The 26,834-nt window shown below is 35.7% G+C and overlaps 2 protein-coding genes across 2 annotated transcripts in view; both read left to right on the top strand.

Annotated features, from left to right (window-relative positions):
* LOC118269921 (probable 2-oxoglutarate dehydrogenase E1 component DHKTD1 homolog, mitochondrial) overlaps positions 1 to 24,561 on the top strand; it is a 29,626-nt gene extending 5,065 nt beyond the window's left edge. Inside the window, exons 6-20 of the mRNA XM_050706920.1 lie at positions 270 to 343; positions 765 to 878; positions 1,231 to 1,344; positions 3,541 to 3,648; positions 5,528 to 5,685; positions 6,013 to 6,148; positions 10,950 to 11,081; positions 14,485 to 14,587; positions 15,637 to 15,794; positions 16,230 to 16,386; positions 18,620 to 18,822; positions 19,747 to 19,867; positions 20,821 to 21,009; positions 22,225 to 22,310; positions 24,321 to 24,561. Of these exons, the coding sequence (XP_050562877.1) occupies positions 270 to 343; positions 765 to 878; positions 1,231 to 1,344; positions 3,541 to 3,648; positions 5,528 to 5,685; positions 6,013 to 6,148; positions 10,950 to 11,081; positions 14,485 to 14,587; positions 15,637 to 15,794; positions 16,230 to 16,386; positions 18,620 to 18,822; positions 19,747 to 19,867; positions 20,821 to 21,009; positions 22,225 to 22,310; positions 24,321 to 24,431 (1,964 nt within the window). The 3' untranslated portion in view covers positions 24,432 to 24,561. The remainder of the gene's footprint in view (positions 1 to 269; positions 344 to 764; positions 879 to 1,230; positions 1,345 to 3,540; positions 3,649 to 5,527; positions 5,686 to 6,012; positions 6,149 to 10,949; positions 11,082 to 14,484; positions 14,588 to 15,636; positions 15,795 to 16,229; positions 16,387 to 18,619; positions 18,823 to 19,746; positions 19,868 to 20,820; positions 21,010 to 22,224; positions 22,311 to 24,320) is intronic.
* Positions 24,562 to 26,279: 1,718 nt separating this feature from the next.
* LOC118269535 (small lysine-rich protein 1) lies at positions 26,280 to 26,636 on the top strand. Its single transcript, XM_035584666.2, has one exon. The coding sequence runs from the start codon at positions 26,318 to 26,320 to the stop codon at positions 26,540 to 26,542; it is 225 nt and encodes a 74-aa protein (XP_035440559.1). The 5' UTR covers positions 26,280 to 26,317; the 3' UTR covers positions 26,543 to 26,636.
* The last annotated feature ends 198 nt before the right edge of the window (positions 26,637 to 26,834 follow it).

The following is a 26,834-nucleotide window of genomic DNA, read 5'->3' as shown; positions in this document are numbered from 1 at the left end:
GCAAACAATATTCATACGATCTTTGTTTAATTAACCTTTACTTACTAAATTTAGTAGACCAATAAATTACAATTATTTTTATGGTATAAGCCGGTAAATCTAAAAAATCACCTGATGGTAAGCAATCACCGCCATCCATGGACACCCGAAACACTAGAGGCGTTACAAGTGCGTTGCCAGCCTTTTGGGAGTCAGGAAGGGTAGTTAGGAAATCTGGGATTGGGACGACTGGGAAAGGGGTTTCATTTAACTGACTGTGTTTATTTCAGGTACCTCAGTAGACATTCCAGTCAACGACAAAACAGTTAGATTCTCACTGCTGAACAACCCATCTCATTTAGAGGTAATTCGTTGTACATATGTACCTAATTTATTTATTTACTAGCTGATGCCCGCAGCTTCGCTGGCGTGGATCACGGACTTTGTGACTAACCTACGAAATATTTTTTTCTAACATAAAAGTAATCTAAACAACTCCTTAGTACATTAGCTACCTGTTAGTAAAAGCCCCAACAAAATCGGTCCAGTCATTCCAGAGATTAACCGGAACAGACAAACAGACAGACAGACAAAAATTGTAAAAAAAATTATTTTTGTGTATTAATTAATTACAAACAGACACTCCAATTTTTTTTATTCGTCTAGATTATTAATTTATAACACACTATATTATGTAAAATAGAGGTACAAGTACATAGGTACCACATTTATTTCTCATAGGTAATGTAAATTTGACCAGAGATAAGAAGTAATTAATGTTGTAGGCCGCCAACCCAGTGTCAATGGGCAAGGCCAGATCGAAGCAGCTGCAGTTGAAGGAAGGAGACTATTCTGAGGATGGGTCATCTAGACAAGGAGACAAAGTACTTAATCTTCAGGTAATATAATAAAGTTTTTAACATTTCAATATCTTTTTACTTCATTGATTGTCTTGGTATTGTCCACTACCTTGTTCCGAAGAAAATTGTTTTCTGTCATTTTAAACTTTGAAACCTAAGAAAATGAAATACATACATACATACATACATACATACATACATAACCTCACGCCTGTCTCCCATGGAGGTAAGCAATGGAACGCCAATTGCTACGAATCTTACATACCTCTTTCGCTTCATCAACAGCAACAATCTTTTAATGCATAGGAACTAAATGTACTATCAACCATATTTGGTTCTACTGTTGTTAAATATTTCATAGGTAAAGTAATTTTGTTTAATTAAATTCTAGGTGCACGGAGACGCTGCGTTCGCTGGCCAGGGCATCAACCAGGAGATGCTGATGATGTCACAAGCCCCACACTTCAATGTTGGCGGATCTATGCACGTCATTGTTAACAACCAAGTGAGTTACTTGTTATCCTACTTTACGATTTATTTCTTACTAATGTTACACGTAAGGCGTAGATTGTACAAATGTAAAATATGACGGTATACCCCCCTTCCCAACCTTCTCAATCCCCGATACCCCAACAACCCTTAAATTCCTAATCCCCAAAAGGCTGACAACGTACTTGTAACGCCTTTGGTGTTTCGGATGTGACCCGTATGCTTATACCATAAAAAAAGAACCTGTTAATCAAGAAAAACTTCTATTTCACAAATGTTTACATACAAATACCACACACCATTGATAAATTTAAATATAATTTTTCCTTAAATTCGTAACCACATTGACATTGACAAAAATGCAACGCCATTACAATTCCACCTCTTATTCCACCATTTAGTAAATGACAGCAATAACTCTCAACTTTATCTCAGTATTTTATAAAGCCAGCAACAACTGGCCATTCATAACGTAAGTATAAAAGTATGTTGGTAATCATGAAACATTAAGGAAACCTTAAAATTCTGCCAAAGTACATTGTTATGATTTTGTTTTTGTACGATAAAATATAACACCGAAAGATCTAGTCAACAAAGGCTAGCTAGGCTTCAACAATCCAATTAATGTTCAACTATCCACAAAACCTTTTCCCCAGTAGATAATATCAACCAACTTTAGGTTAAGTTAGTTAGATACACCTTACTATAATTTAAAACTAAAACAAAGAAAAAATATTTAAACCAAATATAATCAAAATTCTGTCCTACATTGAATAGCAATGCTTATCTTCTGACCCGAAGAAATAGCCAACCTTCTTCCTTTTTTTTTTTAAACTGACATGGTCACTAACACTATTATTAGAACTGTTGACGGGATATTTACTATACACGGATGAACTGTTCATCCGTGGTCATGCCGCTTGCAACAGTGCCGAAATATCGGAAACTCATCGAAGTGAATAAACACATGGTAAATATCCCGTCATAAGTTCTAATAATAACCTTCTTCCTTCATCAGTTACTTAGGTAGTTAACCAACCTTATACACTCCCGTACATTAAGGCACTCATCTTATAAATCAACCAAAGTACATCTTTATGAGTCGGTGTTTTTGTGGCTTAATGCTGAACAGGCAACATAAATCACTGCAGCCCACGGTCCAAATGTTCATGGTAGCGTATCAAACAAGATCAAGTTAAGCTGTTAAAAGATTTCAGGGCCTTAGGCCTGGATTCGGGTCTTAGTAAAATAAATATTATGTTTTTGGACGTTGTCAGGTAATTAAATAAGGGTTTTTGGTTTTTGCAGAGAGTTGGTACACTTTGTTGTCTAGTCTAGTACTAAAGAGGAATGCTGGGAATAAGATTCCGAGTTGTATCTGTCATATATGTATTATTATGTATATAGAATGTTTCGATTTCCGCAGTTTTCGGTTCGGTATCAGTAACAAAAGTAATTGGTCAGCATTCATACTGTGATCGTATTTAAAAAAAATCGCTGGCATACACCAGTATGCTCTTCTGTGTCGTGGATGCGTTTACAAACATACAATTTGTGGATCACACAGAGGGCTTTTCCCTGTAGGAATCGAACCATCTCGTGAAATCGTGCAATCTAGTATGAACGTATATGCTGTTATGGATCTGCTAGCAGCTTAAGACCTAAAATGCACCAACAGTTTCGCAAAAAACATAATTTGAATTTGAATATAGAAAAATAGACACACTATTGGTTCATATCTAGCCACCCATTTCGGAAAAACGGTTCTGTACAACGCATTTATTTGTAATTTTTTCTTAGGCTTTTGTTTATAAACCCAGTGTTGTTTTGCTCTCACTGTGTATCACAAACACGTACGCCTATGTTCGATCATTTAGCAAAAACATGGTTTTGCCATTCGTCACCCACGAACGTATAATAATAGTAGAACCTTTTTCCCGTGTTATGTACAATGTTCGAGTAAATGTAATAAATAAGATATAGGCTTGTGAATACTTTTGTTTGTTTGTTATTTCTTAATGGGTTATCTTGAATGATTCATTAATATACCGTTATTCTTCAAAGTAACTTATCTATTCATTGCCACATACGTGGAATCTATTCGAAATAGATAATAATTATGTAGTATGTCTCACGAAAGTTATAATAAAATTATAATAATTATGTATTAATACTGGGTAGTATTCTAAAATAACTTTTTGTATGTTTACAGCTTGGTTTCACCCTCCCAGCTGCACGCGGTCGCTCCAGCCGATACGTCACTGATTTGGCCAAATCCATCGCAGTTCCTGTCATCCACGTGAATGCTGATCATCCTGAGGTAACCATTGTATAATAATTAGTTTAACACCGCTAAATTAAAAGACATATTCGGCGTACTTGCGTGGATTCTCCGAGAAAAGCACTACAAGTTTCAAAGTCAAACCATTTATTTAAATTAATCCTAAAGTAGACACTTTTGCCTATCCTAAAGTTCACACAAAACGAATTGAACTGTTAGTCAGTCTGTCTGTTAGTGAAGCTAGGTGTTCGATCCAAAGTGTAGCTTCAAATGGAGAAGAACGAGCAAGAAACTCTATCGTTACTCTTTTCAACTTCATTCTTTCAATTTCATATCACACCGGGACGGGATCTCTCATATGCATGAGCAATTAAGTTTTTATATTATTTTATAACTAGCTTTTGCCCGCGACTTCGTTCGCGTGGAATAGTGACTTCCGGCAAATTTTTGGTTTTAACCACATAGTTCCCGATCTCGCGGGATCTCTTCAAAAATGAGATGTGGAAGATATTCCAGGGAACTCTTCAAAAATCAACATAATGAGCTCTGCGTTTGAATTTAATAGATGTATACTCACTTAGGGCATTGAAAAAATAGTTTAAAAACGGACTTAAACTAACTTAAAACTAAAGAAAGCTACGAATTACGAATTTATAACAATTAAAAAAGAAACTATATTACAACCTATCCTCTATGCTATAATAACCAAGCTTAAACTAAATAATTTAAAAGAAACGACTTAAATCTAATCTAATTAATTTATAAATTAGACTTACAATTTTATTAAAAAAACTAACTACAGTAACTACTAATAATCGATATCAAACTAAACCTACGTTAAATAGTTTAACCAGAAAACCAGGAAAACCCAACAAATAAACTTATTAATTGACAAATACAACGAAACCAATTTAGAATATAAGAAACAGCAGGACCACTACAGACAAATAATCATACGACTGATAATACACTTTTTCTACGATAGTACCGAAGCGCTCGGCCGATACCCAACCAAATGAATGTAACGAAACCGTTGCGCGATTTATTTCGATCCCAACGCCATCTATCGAGGATAAAGACAACTTGGATTATTTATTTATACTCCGTTCGGGCATTTTCTTTGTACTAAAAGTTTAATTAAATTATATTGATATTATTTTTTTCATACCTTTTTACTATTTATATATTTATTTACTTTTTTTCGATGAATTAAAACAATAACATGAACCGAAGTCGTGTAACGATCGACATAGAATTATCTATACTCCGTTAGAGCATTTTCTTTGTACTAAATGTTTTATTATATTGATATTATTTTTTTCATACCTTTTTACTATTTATTAACTTTTTTTCGATGAATTAAAACAATAACATGAACCGAAGTCGTGTAACGATCGACATAGAATTATTTATAAATAATTTATTTCTTATTTTTATTTTTTGATTTTTGAAATAAAAATATATCTATGTCCTTTCTAAGGTTCTAAACTATATCTGTACCAAATTTCAACCAAATCCGTCAAATAGTTGCGGAGATTAATGGTATAAGCATAGAATGTTCGATGTGATTCTTTAATTTGACATAACTTTTTTATTTATGAACCGATTGACATGAAACAAACACTAAATGTAAATTTAAGCATCCCACAATATATTCGTGAAAACCGCATCCAACTCGGATCAGCCGTTTCTGAGATTAGCGCGCACAGACGAACAGACAAACAGACAAACAGACAAACAGACAAACAGACAAACAGACAAAAAAAAAGTTAATTACATTTTTGGGTTCGACATCGACATAACAATAACCCCTGCTATTTTTTTTATTTTTATTTTCAATGTACAGACAGCACTTTTCTACGATTTTATTATATGTATAGATATGTATAGATTGTTAAATATTCCATGTTGTTTCCAGTTAGTAGTAAAAGCAACGAACATAGCCTTTGAGTACCAGCGCAAATTCCGCAAGGATGTCTTCATTGACTACAACTGCTTCAGAAAATATGGCCACAACGAGGTCGATGACCCCACCTTCACCAACCCACTCCTTTACAAACTTATTCATAGTAGAAAGTGAGTATAAATCTATACCTTTCCAATTTAAATGTTTTGTTTTTTTTATGTTATAAGCCGGCAAACGAACAAATGGATCACCTAATGGTAAGCAATCGCCGCCGCCCATTGACAGCCGGAACACCAGAGGCGTTATAAGTGCGTTGCCGGTCTTTTGTGGGCTTAGAATTTAAAAGTTGTTGTTTCACGCCCCTTTTCTGTGAGGCCGTAGTACCGCGCCATGTTGCCATGTTAAGATTAGATTAGACTATAAATAAATAATAAATGACTTGAGATAATATCCGCAGCAAGGGCAAACGTTGATACTAATTCGTTTTAATCTTACAGAACAATCCCAGACCTATACACAGAAAAACTACTATCAGAAGGTGTGTTAAGTGAAGAGGAGGTGAAGAATGAAGTAGCGACACACACCAGCTACCTCCAGAAGCAATTTGAAGCCGTCCCTACTTACAAACCTGAGGTAAATATATGTTTTATGCACTTTATACCCCTTACTTACAAGACATGAAGACACCCTGTATATTCCTATTTAAATGAAACTCATGAAACATAAATGTGCGGTTCAGCGTTACAAGGAAGATTTATTAACTTTACCTATAGAAGGTAAAGTTCATCAAGGTAGTTGTTCTTGTTTGTATGGGTATAACTTTTGAACACCTTTTGAACATCGTTTATATGATACTTATCTAAATACATTCTAATCTTGTAAGAAAAACATGTCGGTTCGTTATAATCCCCATCAACAAAAATGTTTATAAACAACCACAGTGTGATGCCACGGCCTCACAGAAAACCGACGTGAAACAAAACTTGCGTTATATTTCGTTGTGAGTGAGGTTACCGAAGGCCTAATTACCCCCTTCCCTATCCGCGATTTCCCTTTAATTCCTAACCCCCAAAAGGTCTTGTATGTAACGCCTTGGGTGTCCATGGGTGGCAGCGATTGCTCATCATTAGGTGACCAGTCTGCTCAGCCACCAGGCCGTTATGCCATAAAAAACACAAAACTGCATTATAATATTAAGCAACTTTAAAATAAATTATAATTTGATTCGAAAATAACATTAAACTTGTATCAGAAAAACAGATCAATCAGTTTAAGAGTGCTTTTCCACCAGAGATGTGCTCAGCTATGGATGCGTTTGGCTTCCACCAATCATATTCATTGGTACACATAGCTTAGCACTGGTGGAAACGAACTTAGCTAAGCTATGTTTTTTATATGGATAAATGCGTACTATGGACGGTTCCTCTGCTATATCATACATCGCATATTTGAGCTGCGCATCTTCGTCGCACAGCTACTTTGCGACAGCTACTTTGACTGGTGGAAAGATGCGTGCTATGGATGTGTGCTAAGGATATGGATATATGGCTTTCCTACTATCGATACATCGCATACTCGAGCTACGCATCATCCTAGCACATCTTCCTCGCACAACTACATAGCTTAGTATCAGTGGAAACGGTCACATAGTTTCACAGCTTAGCTAGTACATTTTCCCAGCATAGCTACATAGCACATCTCTGGTGGAAAAGCACCCATAAAAAGATAATTTGATTTTAAATGTCAATTATTGTTGTGACATCTCAAAGGCTTTGTGCTAAAGTTGTAAAGTTTTTGATGGTAACAAACAATATTGATAGCTTTTGTTCTAAAAACTTTATGGTTTTAACGATCTTGCAAATGTCTCGTCTAAGAACAAATTGCAAGATTTCTAAGTTTATCTTTTCAATCGAAAAACAAAGTTCTTTCATTCCCTAAAACTTTTGAACTTATTTCAACTACTTACAAAACTGATTACTCTGTATTTGAGAATTCCAAAATAGAATATGTATTTTATTTCCGAACCGGCGTATAAAGTTTATAAACCGGTATTTCCGAAGGTCTGAAGTTTTATTCTTGAAGATTTGAAGGTCTATACCAATCGACGAATCGAAAAGAGTGTTTTCCTTTTTAAAAGGCCGGCAACGCACCTGTGACTTCTCTGGTGTTGCGGGTGTCCATGAGCGGCGTTGATCGCTTACCATCAAGTGATCCGTCTACTCATTTGCCGTCTATTCTATAAAAAATAAAAAACAATTCCTTTAAACAACTACTTACCTTTGCTTATCCTATTGGTATATAACGCACAATGGTATAATTTTATGTATTATGAAATACATACAGCGTCACTATTATCGTCTGAGGCATCTCTGCATCATTTAATCATTTCATTTTTAAGTTTAAGGGGCAAACTAAACCTGTAAACGGTTTAGCTACTTCATTGTTGTGTGTATTGAATTTTGTATCCTATAATAGGGCTGTCGTTTTTCTATTAGGAAAAAAAACAATAATAAAAAATAACAGATTAAAAAAATAAATAAATACAGTAAATATTTTGACAAAATTACAGAAAAACCATTGATATCTCACTCTAGAATCTTTTACTAACAGACACATAACAAGTTACGATGTTATTCACGTCTCACACGACGAAGTAGGAGGTCAGTTAACTTGGAATAAAGTTCCGACGCGATGAGCAGATTAACCAATTTACAAGCACAGCTGTAAATGTGGACTTACTACTTAGATACAAAGCAACTTCTTAAGTACTGAGGATCTAGTAAAAGTTTCTTTTACGCTTATCGAAACATTAGTGCGTTTAACCTTCTGATTGGTTGGTTCATTGGAGCTGATTCTGTTGTTTAAAAAAAACGTTGCCCCACACTAGGATTTCCTCCTGTGTCGTGTGTGCGTTTACAAACATACACATGACACCCAGACCCGAAATAACAATTTGTAGATCACACAAAGAGTTGCTCCGTACGGGAATCGAACCCGCTACACGTTACGCGGCAGCCGGTTGCCGAGCCACCGTGCTAACCGTGTAATCATTTGATGAAGTTGAAGTCACAAAACTGTCAAGTATCTTGAGAGAGATATCTAAGTTGGCCAAAGTAATAATTGTATCCGTTTCCTCAGATATTGTACTTGTACCGAGAATGACTTGGAAATCACGTACTTCAAACTGACTTTACAAGAAGTTTAGCAAAGCAAATACTTAAGAACATTTTCTCTGATATGACTTAAAGTACGAGTCGATACAGGTACATTCAATTATTACCATACTCAAAACAAACTTAAATATCTACACCTTTTTTAATGGTACAAGCCGGTAAACGGGATTACGGATCACCTGATGGTAAGCAAACACCATCGCCCATGAACACACGAAACACTAGAGGCGTTACAATTGCGTTGCCGGCCTTTTGGATGTTAGGAATTTAAGGGTTGTAAAAATCGGGATTAGAAAGATTTGGAGGGGGTAATTGGACCTCCAATAACCTGTCTCAGACAACACAAGCGCTCTTTCACGTCAGTTTTCTGTGAGGCCGTGGTATCAGTCCGGTCAAGCCGGCCCATTCGTGCCGATGCATAGCTTTTCCACACTTTCACCTAAAGTGTCAGACAGACCTAAAAACACAGACAGCATGAAACTTAACAGCATTTTATTTAAAAACATTTTATTACTCGATCGTAAAATGCTTAAACGAGTGTTCAATCGAATATCGATGTTAAGCGTTGACACCAAGACTTATTTTCGATAAATCATTGTTTTGGTAAGGAGATAGTTGACAAGTTCAGACTGAAGGTCATATGAACGAAGATTATGAATAATGCCCTGTTGTTGTCGATGTTATTCAGGAAATCTAGCAACTCGAGAACTCTCATACATTATTTATAAAGGCAGGATTTGTGATTGAAATAGCTACATGCCCTATATTTGCGACTCTTGAAATGAAAGTCCTTGCCCCCAGCGAGAGAGGAAGGAATGATATTATTATTTACATATTTTACCTACCGTTGACAATTTATGAGTTTTATATTATTTGTTCTATTTTGTCGGTGCTTTAATCTCGGGTTTGGAAGGGTGCTGTTCTTTAGTTGAGGTGGATTAAAAGTGAGACCGAAAATGATGCAAAAGTACGTGCAGCCGTACTGCACGTCGTTCAAGTTTGCGGTTCTCTCGCCTTGGGCGAGGCGAGAGGGAGTGTCAGACTCTTACTGACTAAAAACCACCCCGTTCCTACTCCTGCTTTTCGAACCGGAGCCCCGGTAAACCCGCTAGGTAGTCCACAGCTCCGGATCAGAATTGGCAGAAGTCTGCTATAATATTTTTTGTCTAGACTAGCGACCTAATTTATACCTATTATACACGAAAAATCTTAATTTTAAAACATAACAGATAATTAATATGAGCCCAGCCACAGTAACGGGTTCGATTCTCGCACGGAGCAGCTTTTCATGTGATTTACAAATTGTTGTTTCAGGTCTGGGTCTCATGTGAAATTCATTGTTTGTAAACGCACCCATGACCCAGGAGAAAACCCTTGTCCAACATTAAAAAAAATACCTTTTCCGACATTAATATATCTCCGAACCAAACCTAATCAGTCCATAGACAGTACAAATTAATGTTATATATCTTGTTCCTCCACAAATTCAGACTGTCCCGATGTCTTACAAATTACGGATAAGATTTAGAAGTGTATCTAGTTTATTGTTGGGGCCTTTTGTTCCCTACCAACATCTATCTACTTATCTCTAGCCCCTCTGTCTTATCCCTTCACATCCTATGTTCCTCTTTAATTAGTCGCCAGCCTGGCTCACAACTTTGGAAGGACAATAGTGCTTTAAATCGACTGTATCCTCCCACTCGGCTTTGTTTTTGAGCAGATTGTTGTAGTGTAGTACCTACTGTTAAGTTTACTACTACGTATGCTTAACTTACTAAAGATATATACAGCATACCTACTAACGTAACTGCGTTTGTGGAATTCGGTATAAAACTTAAAATATGTGTTTTGTGATTTGGTCTTTAAATTCTGCTAGTATTTCACGAATCATTCTTCAGTTTTTCGAAAATTTCTCAGTAGCACGGAATTTGGAATTGTGCCCAGTATATGGCAATAGGCTCACCACATGCTCCAAATTATATAACAGAATTACGCCTCTGCTTACCCTTCGGGGAAAAAAGGCGTGACGTTACTACTATTTCACAAATCACTATAGTAACATATATACAGCTAAAATTTTGTACATCACTATCACAGCCATAATTTTGAAATGTGAGCACGTCCCACACTGACACAACAAAAGAATGTTAATGCTCCTCAGGTATAATAAGCTAAGTTTAAAGTATCAGAAAAACTTACAGAATAACAAAATGTCCAATGGATTCTATAATATATCTCAACACCACATTGTCATGTTACAGGTCAGCTACTACCAGGACCAGTGGGCAGGTTTCCAGGCAGCACCCAATGCTGTGGAGACCTGGGACACTGGAGTCGACACCGGTCTGCTGCAAATGGTTGGACATGCCTCCGTGGCATACCCTGATGACTTTGTAAGTATTTTTTACATTTTGTTTTTCATAGTTGTCCCGATCTATATTTTCTCTTCCATCGTAATACTTTCATTCGCGAATCAAAATTAATTTAAACTTAAAAGTATCTTCACCTATTCGGAACGATTTATTGACGATACAGGAACTATTTTTTTTAAATAATCACCTCTAAATACCTACATAGCATTACCTATATACATAGCGAAATATGAACTCACTCATGTTTCATTATTTATGTGGTAAGTACCAGGTAATTAGTGGTTAGTAGCTCTATCAACATAACTATTTAGTTCAAGACATTAACAATAGACTTGAATATGTATAAAAGGTATGAAAATTAATCGCTTAAATGTTTTGCAGAGCGCAAATCTCGAAAACAAGTGAACTGGGGCCTTAGTCTGCTATTACAATTGTGTCAAAATGGTCGATCATTGAGCAGTGCAAGAGGGACGGAGCTATGTAGGTTTGTAGGTTGTATAGCTCTGTCCCTCTTGCACTGATCAGTGATCGACCATTCTGACACAATTGTAACAGCAGACTAAGGCCCCTGATTTCGCTTCAACTTTTGGGTTTAATATTTTTAGGAGAATGTTCTTATGTAATGAAAAGATACGCAGAAAAAAAACCAAGGCCGAACAAAGTTCAGATTCCCTAGCGGGTTACCGAGTAGTAGGTAGGAACGGGTGGTTTTTAGTCAGTGTGTGTGACACTTTCTCTCGCCTCGCTCAAGGCGGCAGAACTAAGTGGATTACTTTCCGCCCTCAAAAAAAAGGCGAAACAAAGTTCGCGGGGTCCGCTAGATATCAATAAATAAAAACTACGACTTGTTTGTTCCACACTAGATACATATATACGATGTCTAACAACATAATCAAAGGGCAACGACCTTTCCACCACCTAGTAAGAACTAAGTACTGTATAAATGAACTCAATTGCCACATTTCCAATCCAATAAATTGGTTCAATACTGAAACAGTCTAGCCATCAGAGCTAAGGATTACAGCTGATTTAGGTCAGACTAGCGTCTAACGATGGAATTAAATTTCTAAACTAATTTTTACAAACTTTGGCTATGATAAGATAAATAAAGATAAAAAGAGTTTATTTGCAAGTATGATCTATAGAATAAAAGGTGATGTTTAGTGACATTATGAGCTCAACCATATTTTACCAAGAGGCATGCAAATACTTACTTACTTACAATATTTTAAGTTCTTAAAACGTTGAAATATAAAAGTTTAGTATTTGCATTTTAACATTCGCAAGACATACTTAATTATTTATTATGCTGCCGGCTTACACACGTAACTGTTTGACGAGGAACTCGACTCGTTTCAAGTCATGCTAGAGCGACGCGGCAGCTGTCGCGCTGTTCTCACTCGTCGTACGTCGGGACATAGCGACAAAAGAATGTTGCTCATGAATATGAGCCTCTACCATGGATTGAAAGTAGTCGAACCTTGTCAAACAGTTTCGTGAGTAAATAAATCGATAACCATAATAATTAGCCTAGTATTTATTAGAGTTTAGTATCATCACAAAGACCACTTTCTGTCATTCAAGCCCGCCCATTTAAGCTATGTATTACCTAGGTAACCTAGAAGGTATTGTTTTAGCCCAGTGTTTACATTTCCCGAAGCAATCTAGTGGGGAACAATGTACCAATCACAGCCCTTGACGGATTAATTTGTCACTGGTTATTATCAACGTTCAGGTCAGTGAACTTCAGTACATTTAGGTTACAAACTACCCAAGTATCGTGATTGATAAATTGCTGAAGAGGACTATAGTAAATTATGGTCCGAAACTAATATAATGGATTGTATCAAAACAACAGATGGTTTCAATAATAGGGATGATGACGGGGTATGAAAATTATAATTCTATTTAGTCCGTGAGTTAGGTAATGAAAAAAATTTAGGCACGTATTTTTTCATATAAGATAACAATACTTAGATAAAACGAATCAAAGTTTAGGCAAATACGTCATTTCTACGTATAAAACGTACCTAGAAGTGACGCAACATTTCAAATTAATATATCTTGGAAAATATTTGTTTCTGTAAGAAAATAAAAAATACGAAAAAAAGAAAAAAATAATATTTTAAAATAATCTACAAAACAGACATTAAAATAAAAATGAGTCATCTACCCAACTGCGGTGAGGATTAATGTGTCGCGTAGTGTTTAGCTAGAATAAGCCAATTTTTTTTAAATCTATAAGCTATAGTAGTATTGTACTTCAAATTTGTTTTACAAACATGATGTTGCAAATAATTATTAAGTATAGAAAAGTTATAAAGTTAAATACGACTTACTACTTATAAGATTTATCCCGGAAATTGGCCAACTTGAATAGACTTAGCTAAAATGAAAAGAAACTTCGTCTAAATTGCCATCTAAATGAGGAAATATTATAAAATTGAGTTGAAATATTGATCGAATTCAGAAAAAGCTAGTGTAATTTTTTGTTTAACATTCAAGATAATATTTACCTTTAATACTATGCATTTCCTCCCTAAAAGGTTTTGTCAAATGACTATTAACCTTATAAAGCAGACCTTAAAAATCATAGTTACTAAAACTATAATTCATATCAGTAGTACAGCTAAGCGAGAGGATCGAAAAACTGCATCTCTCTGACACGAATTCAATCAGATTACCCGTCACTCCCACGATTGAATTCGTATAAATCTCACATCCCATCTCTGATTCGGTTGATTGGGCTATCGAAGCTTCCAATGCATCAATCCAATAATTTTCTATCAGATAAATTGCTTCAGCTATTTGTTACGCAAATCAGACTTTTGAAAAGTTAATTAATTTTTTGTTACCTAGATTAGTAATTGATGGTGATACTCAGACCTTTTGTATCATACGTATACTGAAGCTCAGACCCATATTTAATTCTTTAATTGGGTATAAAAAAGCGCCCTGCAATACACACACAAATCACATCAACAACCGAAAAGTAGCTACTGCTGACCAAAGGCCTTTTCTCGTACGGAGAAGGTTTTAACATTAACCACGCTTGCTCAATGCGGGTTGGTGATCAAACTTATAATTAGAAATTATAAGTTCAAGTTCCCTAACTATGTTTTCGTTCACAATTTGTCAGTGGTGTCTGAAAAATCTTAGAAAGTACATATAACTCGAAAAAAGTTACATTGGTACTTGCCGTTGGTAGGTTTCGAACCCTCGCGCATAAGAAGCGTCTTAAATCTCTGGGCCACACGACATTCACTTGCAATACACTCTCAATTATTATTTCAACTACAAATAGCCATAGTTAAAACTATGGTATTCTTAATCTAACACTAAAGGACCTCAGCATAATAAATGAAATGCTCACACTACTCCGAAACAAGGAAACATAAATCAATCAATGGCAAATTGTTTGCAGAACATCCACCCTCATCTCGCGAAGACACATGTGAGGAGTCGGCTGGGCAAGCTGGCGGAAGGAAAGGATATTGATTGGGCCACCGCTGAGGCGTTAGCGTTTGGTAAGAACTATTATATGTAGATCTACGTAGCCGATTATACTGAAACAAATTGTTCTATTGGTAAAGCTCTATGTTAATAATATATGCAGCGTCACACCTTTTATCTCCGAAGGGGTTGGCAGAGGTGCACATTACGGCACGTAATGCCGCTATACAATGTACACCCACTTTTCACTATTTATGTTATTATATGTCCCATGTAATAGGGGTTAGCCTATTGCCATATACTGTACTGAGTACAGTACTGAGTAATTTTCGAAAGAACGAATTATGCCCAGTAAACTGTTTGTTAACAAGTACCTACGCAATTGTGTCCTGTAGTTATTTATTTTTATTACGTTGGCGTGTGAATGTAAAAAAACTATTTGAAATGTAGGATGCACATTTACCCTTTAACGCTATATGTATAGTTAAAATAGATACCAAAATAGATACATAGATATCAAATAAAAATGTTATTTTATTACAGCAAAAAATACTTTCTGCCGCAAATTCAATAAACAATTCTCAAAATACGAGTACAACAAAAACAAACGTTACACTAACCATTTCAGTTTAGAACGGAGCTCAAAGCGATTACCGATTGATCCGTAATTGAATGGAATCAACGGGTTTTCAATTAAATTGGGTCGTACTCGTATCCGTACAAAATACTCTCATTTAAAGCAAACCAAACATTGTTTCCAATACACGATGTTTGTTTTTAATATATACTTTTTAAAAAAATATTTATTTGAGGATTATATACAAATAATATTTTTAAACATACTAATTAAAAATAAATTAAAATTATTTTACTTAAAACATACTAATTAAAAAAATAATTAACATTACCTTATTTAAAAATGTAGCTGTATATAAACTAAATAGTAGTAATAATAACTATGAATTGCACGAACCGGAGAATTGTATTTTCTTATTCACAGTTAGAGTTGACTACAGAACCCTTAGTATGAGTTTGCATTGCGTTTAAAGTATACGAAACGAGAATGAGAAAACGCGCTCTCGTTTCGTACTAAGGGTACTGAGCTTTGTCTTTTTCTTCTCAGGATCCCTCCTGATGGAAGGTCGTCACGTACGCCTGAGTGGCGAGGATGTCGGCCGAGGCACCTTCTCACATCGCCACGTGATGCTGGTAGACCAGGAGACTGAAGCCATCCACATACCTCTCAACCACATACATGAGAAGCAGAAAGGATATTTAGAAGTGAGTAAACTCATCACTGTGCCAGTTGTCCTAAAAAAGTATTTTACAGCCAAAAATGGCATTGATTTTGTGATAGTGTTTGAAAATATCTGATAGATAATAATAAACTGTAGAAGACTTTTCTACTATAGCTATTGAGAAAAATCCATTAGAGGACTGACCGACAGGCAGACATATTGTAATATTTTCTTTGACGTTCAAAAGTGCCGTTCCGGTCTATATGAAATAAATAATTTTGACTTTGACTTTTAATCTTTCTCTTCATCTTTATGCATTTAAAATTATTATGAAGTGCCAACCTATCCACAGACTGCACTAAATTAATACCACCCATCAATCCATCTTCAATCTACCATCAATCCACAATCCACAATAGTAAATTACAAATCCCACCACAATGCATTGCCTTTCACACACGAGTGCACCTCGTTGCAGGTGGCCAATTCGATTCTGTCCGAGGAAGCGGTGCTGGCGTTTGAGTACGGAATGGCGTACGACTCGCCGGACAATCTGTGCATCTGGGAGGCACAGTTCGGTGACTTCTACAACGGGGCGCAGATTATTGTGGACACGTTCGTCGCTTCTGGTGAATGTGAGTACTTAATCTTTGTCGATTGAGCAATACATATTGAGGTATAGAGCAAGAAACTAGGTTTTGTGTTTTGTAATTCGTTGGCAATACAGGAAAGGAGCGAACCTCAAATAAGAAATTGTATGTCGAATGAATCAGAAGTGGACAAATCCTTTTCTTTTATTTAACTTGATAATTACCTTGTAGGTAAATCTAAATCTTGAAGAAAGTTTATTTGTTAGGCTTTTATTAACTCATTAATTCTAATTTACATACAAGTTATTATTAAGTAATTGCGTAAATACAATTTTACTTCAAAACTAAACGAGGTAAAGTTAGTGCACTCGGAAGGGTAAGACTGAAATTAAAGAAAATTAAAACCACTCTTAATAACAAAAAGGAACCGCCTTCTTTTTTTTCTTTATATAGGTACCTATTACAGGTGAAACTGAGAACCTCCTTCTTTCAAGTCGTTTAAAAAGCACTTTTATCTATAAATGTATAGCACGGCAGTATCCCGCCATAACTCTATAGATAATCTATAAATCTTCAGATATCATCTTTATTCCTTTTGTAACAATCCTTTCTAAGATTTCAATTTGTAGCAGTTCAAGAATCTCATTTCGCCGTCCATCGCCTTCGGTTTCATAACTTATTGTAAAAGAAAGTTTTCAACGTTATCGATTTAGGGCGCTTCTCTACCAGAGATGTGCTATGCTACGTTGCTGTGGATGAGTTTGGTTTCCAATAGTCATTCATATTCATTGGTACTCATAGCTTAGCACTGGTAGAAACGGTTTCAACTTAGATTAATTTCTTTTATATGGAAATATGCTTGCTATGGATAGCTTCCCTACTATCGATACATCGCATACTCGAGCTGCGCATCATTCTCGCACAGCTACTTTGTGGCGGCGCATCTTCATAGCATATCTTCCTCGTACCGCAACGCATTAGCTAGCTAGCTAGCTACTCGCTTAGTATCAGTGGAAACGGCCACATAGTTTCATAGTTTTTTTTTGCGTGGGGAAAGTCATCCTATGACTTCTCCCGCCTTGGGATACTTTCATAGCTTATCATCTTCGTAGCATAGCTACATAGCACATCTCTGGTGGCAAAGCAACTTAATATTTTCATCAGCTGTCGCCTGCTGATGGATTAATAATAATAAATCATGAATAGATTTGTAGGGCATTGACGTGAATTCGTTTCATAAATCCTTTGATTTGAAATCAATGGAGGTTTTACATTGACAGAATTGGTCACGTGGAAAAAACTTGCTTTCATTTGAACTTTGTTTTCATTTGTATCAATACCTTCAAAAAAACCGTAGTAGTTGGATAAGTAGAAGCTATGCAACATAATTATTTTCCACACAGATTAGAATTATTGGACTGCTTGTTAATTCCGCAAGGTTTCACACGGCTCTACTCGGTTTCTAAGCTTCTATACATCGTAGCGTGATGTTTTAAATTACCTTCCTCGATATAATTATGCACTATCCAAAACAAAAGACAAAATAAATTCAGACGAGTAGATACAAATTCTTTAGCCTCGACCTCATCTAGTTATTTAAGAAATTGACGTGTAAGGTAAAAGAGTTACATTGTAACCTATTTGCAAAAATAAATATCATTTTCATTTTGATTTTTAAGCTTCGTAAAATAGTAAATAAGATATAAAATATTTGATCCGATTCCTGAACAGAAGAATTTTTTTATGATCCACAAATGGTTATTTCAGACCGTACTGCGATATATTTTAATATAATCTGTAAACATTCGAACGGACGTATGAAATCCCAATAAATTCTTTCATTCCATTTTTGATTCATCAGAAAACATAAATGCTGATACAAGAAATTATTTTAAAGATTAATTACTTATTAATGACTAGCGACCCGCCCCAGCTTCGTTTAGGTATAATGGTGATATATTATACATGTATTCCACAAATAAACCTTCCTCTAACTATTAAAAAAAACGCATCAGAATCCGTTGCGTAGTTTTAAAGATTTAAGCATACAAAGGGACGTAGACAGAGAAAGCGACTTTGTTTTATACTATGTAAGTAGTGATTAAAAGAAAATACGCTAATAAACCATAATAAAACGGAAATTATTATTTGATATATCATTTGTAGAAATTATATAAGAATCAAATTCAATATTATGAAAATCTGATTATTCATAACTTCAGTATCATTGATGGCCAATTGATTTCAATGTAATTAAAGGAATCTCTTTCTCTTTTAGCTAAATGGGTCCGCAGCAACGGACTAGTGATGCTCCTTCCCCATGGATACGATGGAGCTGCCTCTGAACACTCCTCATGCAGGATTGAAAGGTTCCTGCAGCTGACAGACAGCAAGGAGGCCACTCCTGACTCCGAGAATGTTTGCCTCCATATAGCTAATGCTACTACACCGGCTCAATACTTCCATTTGTTGAGAAGACAGGTAAGTGGGTTACTTGTGTGAAAGTTGCCTTGTGTCATCATTTTTGCATTAGCAGTACGACCGATGATACGCTCGACGTATTTTACGTACACAACTAAATAACTAAAAACAAAAATCACTATGTATGTAACCTATGTGATATTATGTGATTACTTATCATTCAATTACCTAACATAACATACACAGGACGCGCACTTATGTTACTAAAAATTCAAATAAAAAGTTATTTATCCATTAAAAACAACGTTATAAATACTCGTTACAAAATGAAAAGATGTACGATCTTAGTAAATTAAAGTTTCCATGTTGCTCTATTACCAGCGGAACGAGGTTACGTGAGCTTGTAGGATTAATATGAAAACTCACAAGTTGTTAGAAAACCTTCAAGGCCTTATTAATAAATTACAAGGCTAGCCTTGTACCTTTTAATTTATTAATACCATGTTGCATAGTAGGTACATTAAGGATATTATGATATTAAAATTAATAAGTATGTTTTTAATTAACAATAGGGATGATAACGGAGTATAAAAATGAAAATCTATTTAGTCCGTCAGTTAGCTTATGAAAAATTATTAGACACGTATTTTTTTTATTTTGTCATATAAGATAGTACACACACTTATATAAAACTAATCAAAGATTAAAAGTGGGAGCCAATACATAATTTCTACGTATAAAGTGTACTTAAAAGTAACGTCACGCGACATTTTAAATCAATTTATCTTCGAAAGTATTTGTTTCCATAAGAAAAATAAATACGTGTGTAATATTTTAAAATAATCTACAAGACGGACATTAAAATAGAAATTAGTCATCTACCCTATTGGGACCAACACGAGAGAATGTTACGCCAAGACGGACATTAAAGAAGTCTTAATAAGCGTTTTAGTTATCTAACCAGCCTACTAATTCAAATTCCAGATGGTAAGAAATTACAGAAAACCTTTAGTTATCGCTTCACCGAAGATCCTGCTACGATTGGCTGATGCTGTGTCGAATATATCAGACTTCGCGCCTGGAACACACTTCAAAAATGTTATTGGTAAGGATAACTTATTTACAAAACCCATTTTACTTCAGCTTCATATCAATAAAAATCCCGTCAAAATAGTTTTTTTTATGGAACACGCTGATAATCGAGCAGACGTGGTAAGCAATCGCTGCCGCCCATGGACACTTGAAACATCAGGGGCGTTACAAGTGCGTTATCGGCCTTTTGGGGGTTAGGAATTTAAGGGTTTTTGGAGAATCGGGGATTGTAAAGGGGTAATTGAGCCTCCGGTGACCTCACTCACATAACGAAACACACACATAGTAGACATAACGAAGCAGGAAAACGCAACCCTTTTCCAAAGTCTTCGCCAAAAGACAGAATCGTTCGGTACATTGATAGAAATAACCCAACAACTAAAGTTCATGAGTTACTGGCAAACAAACAAGTTGATTTATTAATGCTTATACATAAATGTAAGGAGTAGGGACCATATTGTTGATGAAAGGAAATAACTGTTTGTCCCTATATTGTGCCTAATATTCTTGATACAACTTTTACTTGGTTCGACCTTGTATTTATGAATATGGTTTGGCTTATATTCTTTACTTTCGTTTGACTTATAAGACCCATGTAATAGGAGTTGAGCTGCAGAAAAATTTGGAAAATCCGAACGACATCCCAGTAAAGCTTTGCCCGACCTGGGGACCTGGGAATCGAACCCATTATTGGGTTATTAATTATGGCTATGGCAACAAACCCATTTCTTGCCATAGCCATAATTAATAAGAGCCTTTGATGACGAAGCTCCCGAGTTTGTGATATTACGTACTAACATTTTCAAATATGTATGTAGATCAAAATCCCATCAACACAAGATTGCAACTTACACCGGGTACTTATCTAGTGGTCGGATATACAGCGGTATCAATTTCCATCTTTAAACCTACCATCAATAGAGTCTATATTACCGTTCACATACATAATCTTGCTGTTCTTTCCAGGTGATCCTCTAGCTGACCCGTTGAAGGTGAAGCGCGTGATCCTGGTCTCCGGCAAGCATTACTATGAGCTGCAGAAGGAGAGGCTCCGAGCCAATATAGATGATGTGGCCATCATCAGGGTGGAAGGCCTTGCTCCTTTCCCTCTTCACGAACTCCAGACTGAACTACAAAAATTCAAAAATGCTAGGAGTAAGTTGTTTTTGATGTTTTTAGATTTATTCATTTATTATTTTTGGAAAGCACGCCTTCTCCGAAATTGTCATGGTGTTGAAGATGCCGAAGATGTACTTACTGCCGTACTCAAAGTCATTTAATTGTTACTTTAACCTCAAAAAGCTTCTGATACAAAAACATTAAGGAATAATTTAAGTAATCATTATATGTCTCTGAGTGCGGCAGTTAAACTTTATTGTTACCGATGTGTACCAATGACATTATTAATATCTTTGTCTAGTACCTAAACCAATTGCAAAATATCTGTAGGCACCACTTTCTGTTTAATACTTTGCTCAACTCAGTATTCAAACCTTCAACATTATAGAATGCAATCGATAAAATACCAGGTTAATTAAAGTAAGATACCTAATGAACAAACTACAGTAAGTATTTTAAATGAAGATAGGTCATGTTTTGCGACTACGTTCGTACCATGCATTCAACACTGGACATTTAACAGAAGCAATGTGGACAGAACGTGACAACTGATGTGTACGTGACACTGAGCCCTGGACACGTTGCATTTGCACAAAACACACACATTATGTCTGCACGAATTGCAGTCCCTGAAATGGTAGCAGTGCACATGTTTAATGCAACAATCACTTTTCGCCATTTATCTATGTCGCTATGCAAACATGAGGCGAGCGTATGACTATACACTGGTAACAATGTCAATACCCTTAGTATGAGTTTGCTTGAGAGTGCGTTCGGCGCTTCGATTGGCCGGCTCGAATAAACAGAGCATACTACTAATCAGAGTACCGAACGCGCTCTCGCTTTAAACGTAACGCAAACTCGTACTCATGAAAATCAGAAATAATATGTATAATCTACAGATTATGGATAACCAGCACTTATTAATTTCACATTAATTTCGGCTGTTAAGAAGCAACAAGCAAACCTTATACATCATCATAAATTTTACCTCTAAAAACAAGTCATGCCCAAATAAATTCTGACTAAATTAACCCGAATTACTATTAGCCCAGAAATGTTTTGTAATAAAACAAATACATTGTTAAACCATTATTGTTTTCAAAGCTTAAAACTTCAATATTATTTTAAGTAGACAACAACAAATGTTGGATGTTGAAAACTTTTTGAAATGTACATCGAATTTTGTATCAAAATTGTTGTGAGTCGTGTTTACCTACTTGGGTTTAATAAATGTAATAACTTTCTCAGAATTCATATGGAGTCAGGAGGAACACAGAAATATGGGCGCTTGGAGTTTCATCAAGCCGAGATTCGAAAATCTTCTCGGAAGAAAGGTAACAAGTTTTGAACTTATCCTCAGGGCATTCCCAACTTTTGTTTCACTGGCTTTTTCTTGCGAACTGGTTTGCTTTAAGGTACTAGGGATTGGGATATCTCAAGTTATCTTATACTCTTATTACCTTCTGCAAGTGACTTCGCCTGCGGTCCTTCAAATAAAAATGTGTTATTGTATGGTATTCTATGTGTTATTCCGGACCATAATCTACCTCTTTTCCAGATTTCACCCCGATAAAATTTCCTTGATTCGTGCGTAAAGTTCCAAAATACCTACTAGTAAAAAAAGTTTCTTTAGGAAAGTTGTTTGTAATCATAAGTACAATCACGTGTTTAAATATCGTTCACTAATTACCAGTCACCCTATATAATGTCAATCAGGTTTTTTCAAGTACATCTTCGTTTTGTTTACGCTTACCCATTTTCACGTTTATCGGAAAACAATTTATTCTGCTGGGAACGTAAACCTAAAGCTCTTCTCAAATCGATTGGAACCGAAGAAAACGAATTGTTTACTAAGTTTACATAATATAAGGATAATTTCCTATACATCCTTTGATAAATAAAGATTTGACTAGGAGGTAAGATACTTTTCATTACGAGAATATGGGCGAAGTCACAGGTAAAAGCCAGTAAAGAGGTGTGAGTATAACATGGTACTGAATTTATTGAACACGTTGATATTCGTGATATCATAAAACCAAAACTTTAATGCAAATAAATATAAAATATACATACCAGTACACATCAAACTACACAAATCCAGATTCTCATGGTCTCGCTTTGTATGGCCTTATCGCACATTCGACAGTCAATTTATACTGGTTTATTACCTACCTAGATGCGTAGCCATGTGTACTCACCTATATTGTAATGGCCACACATTCCCATTTGCAATAAAATCGAATATCAACTCAAATTTCTGGTCGTTAAGTGTCATATTCGAATGGCAAATGACGTAATTTCGATGCCTGAAATTGTCAGCTTTTACGAACGCACGCTGAATATTATCTGATCTGAACATTTGAATCCGACATTTGTGATATATGGGTGACCCTTCTTACATTCGCTTATCATGCTACTATACTGTAGATAACGGAAACACGGTCAACTTTGCACCTAATTGCTTAACGACGTTAGGTTGAAAATCATTTTGCAAAGGTGAAATGAAAAATCACTATTTGAGTATTATGGCTAAAATAGTGAGTAGAACACTAATGTTTTTAAAAGTTTGTACCAGAACCGATAGCACCTTTCTAGAGCTAGAAAAACGAGGGTTTTACTTAACAAAAGCCCTACTCCCCCTTCCAAATACTCCAAATCCACGATTTCCCAAGCCCTAAAAAGCTAGCAACGCACTTGTAATGCCTCTGGTGTTTCGGATGTCCATGAGCGGCGGCGATTGCTTACAATCATGATCTGTCCGCTCGTTTACCGGTGTATACCATAAAAATATACATATTAAAAATATATCCACAATATGCTAAAGTTTCCAATGATAAACACAACACGCATTCCACAAAGTAACACCTGATCACAACAAGACAGACAGGCATGTAATATGTCTCCTGTACACCCTCTTGTCACCATTTATTTCGAAGAACTTTTGGAATAAAAATCACAACAGCTTTTTGATTATCCCTTAAGAGTGATTTTCCACCAGAGATGTGCTATGCTACGTTGCTATGGAAGAGTTTGGCTTCCACCAATCATATTCATTGCTACACATAGCTTAGCTTTGGTGGAAACGGGTTCAACTAAGCTATGTTTTGAAAGATGCGTACTGTGGATGGTTTCCTTTTATCGATACATCGCATACTCGAGCTGCACATTTTTCAATATTAAAAACAGTCACTTCAATTTTATTAATTAGTCTAGATAATATTATCCTAATCAATTATTACATTCCAGTTCAAGCAATTTCCAATTGAATGTTAAGACTATTTTTTATAAAGTTTCATTATTAAATATGCATATTATTCTTAATTTTCTTTCTTCTCTTTTTCCAGTTATTATATTCGGGTAGGGCAGAGGGCGCCACACCCGCCGTAGGAGCCGCGGTGCTCCACCGAGCCGAAGTAGAACATATAATAAAAGAACCCCTACATGCTATGAAGTAAAGCAATATTAGTATTATACCATTAAAGAACGACTGTTGTATATTGTGCATTTATAAACTTGTATGAGATTCTGTACACAATCTGCCAAATGATATTTTTTTAAGTTAATAAAGTTGCAATGTAAATATTTTTTGTGTCGTTTTTTTAAGTAAAATGTTACCTTATCAAGATGGATATAAAGAGGAATTTCAAAGGATGAATCTGGAATAAAATAGTAATAATAATTTTCATTTTTATTCTAACTTCAGTAGAAATACATATATTTTTAATCCCGCAAATAATTCGTTCTATTTGTTACACGCTGTAAGTAAAACCGCGACATGTTGCGCTAGCTGCGTTGCGTTGAGTTGCGCTGACTTGCTAGCGCTATACTATGCTGTGTCTAAGTTTTGGACGCTCCATCGTCCAAGCACTTCATCAGAAATGTCATATTTCGTTCAATTTCCAAGCAATTACACAGACAGACAGTTAGTCCCAATTTTTCGCTGAATTATGCAAAACCAGAACCGTTAGTTCGAAGGACATTTTAAGAGCCCTTTACGTGGTACGATTGATCGTTACGATACGTCGTATCTGGTTAATCGAAGTCCACAACACATGACTTGATCACAATGACAAACGGCACAACCACAATGCTCGTGCGTGTATGTCATTTCTAAATCTTACTTATATTATAAATGCGAAAGTTTGTGGGTTTGAACTTGTAACTTTAAAAAGATAGATAAACTATCACCCAAGTCAGCTCATACACTGTATACCAAATTTCATTAAAATCCGTTTAGTAGTTTCTGCGTGATTGACGAACAAACATCCAAACAAACTTTCACATTTACAATATTAGTGTGATGTGTATGTTTGTTATACAATCACGTCAAAAAGGCTTAAAGGATTCAGACGTAATTTGGAACATAATACTCTACTGCTAATAATAATAACATAGGATACTTTTTATTACATGGGAACGCGGACAAAGCTGGTCGTTACATATAGATCAAAACGACGTATCGTATCGTATGAAGAGACCTTAAACCTTAATATATAGCCGTTATGATCTGCAGAGGTGAACAGACTGGCTGGAAGCGAGCCAAATACGATCCCAGACCATCTAAAAGTAGGTCGTGAGGATATGAGAGTAACCCCCTCATCTGATACCGAAGGACTGTACTAGGTGAGCTGAAATATTCTAGATAGTTCTAAAACCGAGTTAACAAGATTAGTTTTAGAAATTACTCCTGTTTTGTTTTGATGTGGTCTGTGGAGTAGTAAGAAATATTGGTGTGGTTTAAAGTTTCATTCGTTTATGTATGCTTGTTAGTCGCTGAGTATGAGAGATTACAGGTTCATTCACATGTTTTACAAAGGAATATTGGATCATTAGGTATAGTATTAGGTATTAGGTATAGTACAGCAGTAGAACAGTATTAGTTAATCTGTAATGTGAACCCGGGAACACTGAAGGCAAGAGATCGCGCGGACGATCCCTAACAAGACGGACGATCAGGTATAAGACCCGTCCTTAAAATATTACACGGTTTAAGAGACACGCTGGACAGAAACCGCTGGAAGCAAATCAGCTGCTCCAAGTGCAATCCTGATGCTGACCAAAGTACTTCAGACATGACGAAACGACTAGAGAGAGTGAGAGAAAGTTATTAAGAATAACTATCAGTTGCAAAATTGTCATTATATTAGGACTTTCTACAAATACAGACAACTTCATATACAATAAGTACCTACATAATATAAAAGCACACACATCAGATACAAACAAATACAGCAACAAATCAGCGAGCCATCCAGAACTCGTCAGTTTGTTTAATCGATATCTCCTCAAACCGTCGTCGCTAAGCACACACGGAGCACCAAAATAAACTCACTGAAACAACATGGCTGGAAAACCAAAGAAAAAAGAAGAAGAAGATGACGGGGACAGCAAAAAAGAAGAAAAGAAAACTAAAAAGAAGGGAAAAAATAAAGGGAAATGTAATGTGGATATGCTGACAGAAGCTGCGATGAATAATGTCTACTACGCCTGTCATAATGTTCAGGAGCTGCTTCAGGCGAGAGGATTCCATCCACCTGACTTTGTCAAGAAGAAAAAGAAGCGATAGAGATTTTTTTCCAGAAGAGAAGTTTATGTTGTAGTGGTTAGAAGATTCTTGAAGAAATGTGGTGTATTGTTAATGTGCTAGAGTTGTGTATACGAATATGTTGTTTTTATAGTATGTTTGTTTATTTACCTACCTAATGTGATAAAGTAAAGAATTGTGATAGTGAAATTAGATTATTGTGTTTTATTTATTATTATTTTTTATTATTTAGTTGATGAACATTTATTTTTCTATAAATCTCTTTAGAGAAGGGTGATAACAGTGAACGTAACGCATCTGACTATGAAATTAT

This window comes from Spodoptera frugiperda, chromosome 30 (genome assembly GCF_023101765.2).
Source record: "Spodoptera frugiperda isolate SF20-4 chromosome 30, AGI-APGP_CSIRO_Sfru_2.0, whole genome shotgun sequence".
In the NCBI taxonomy this organism is placed as follows: Eukaryota; Metazoa; Arthropoda; class Insecta; order Lepidoptera; family Noctuidae; genus Spodoptera; species Spodoptera frugiperda.
This window is presented reverse-complemented; position numbering and strand designations above follow the sequence as displayed.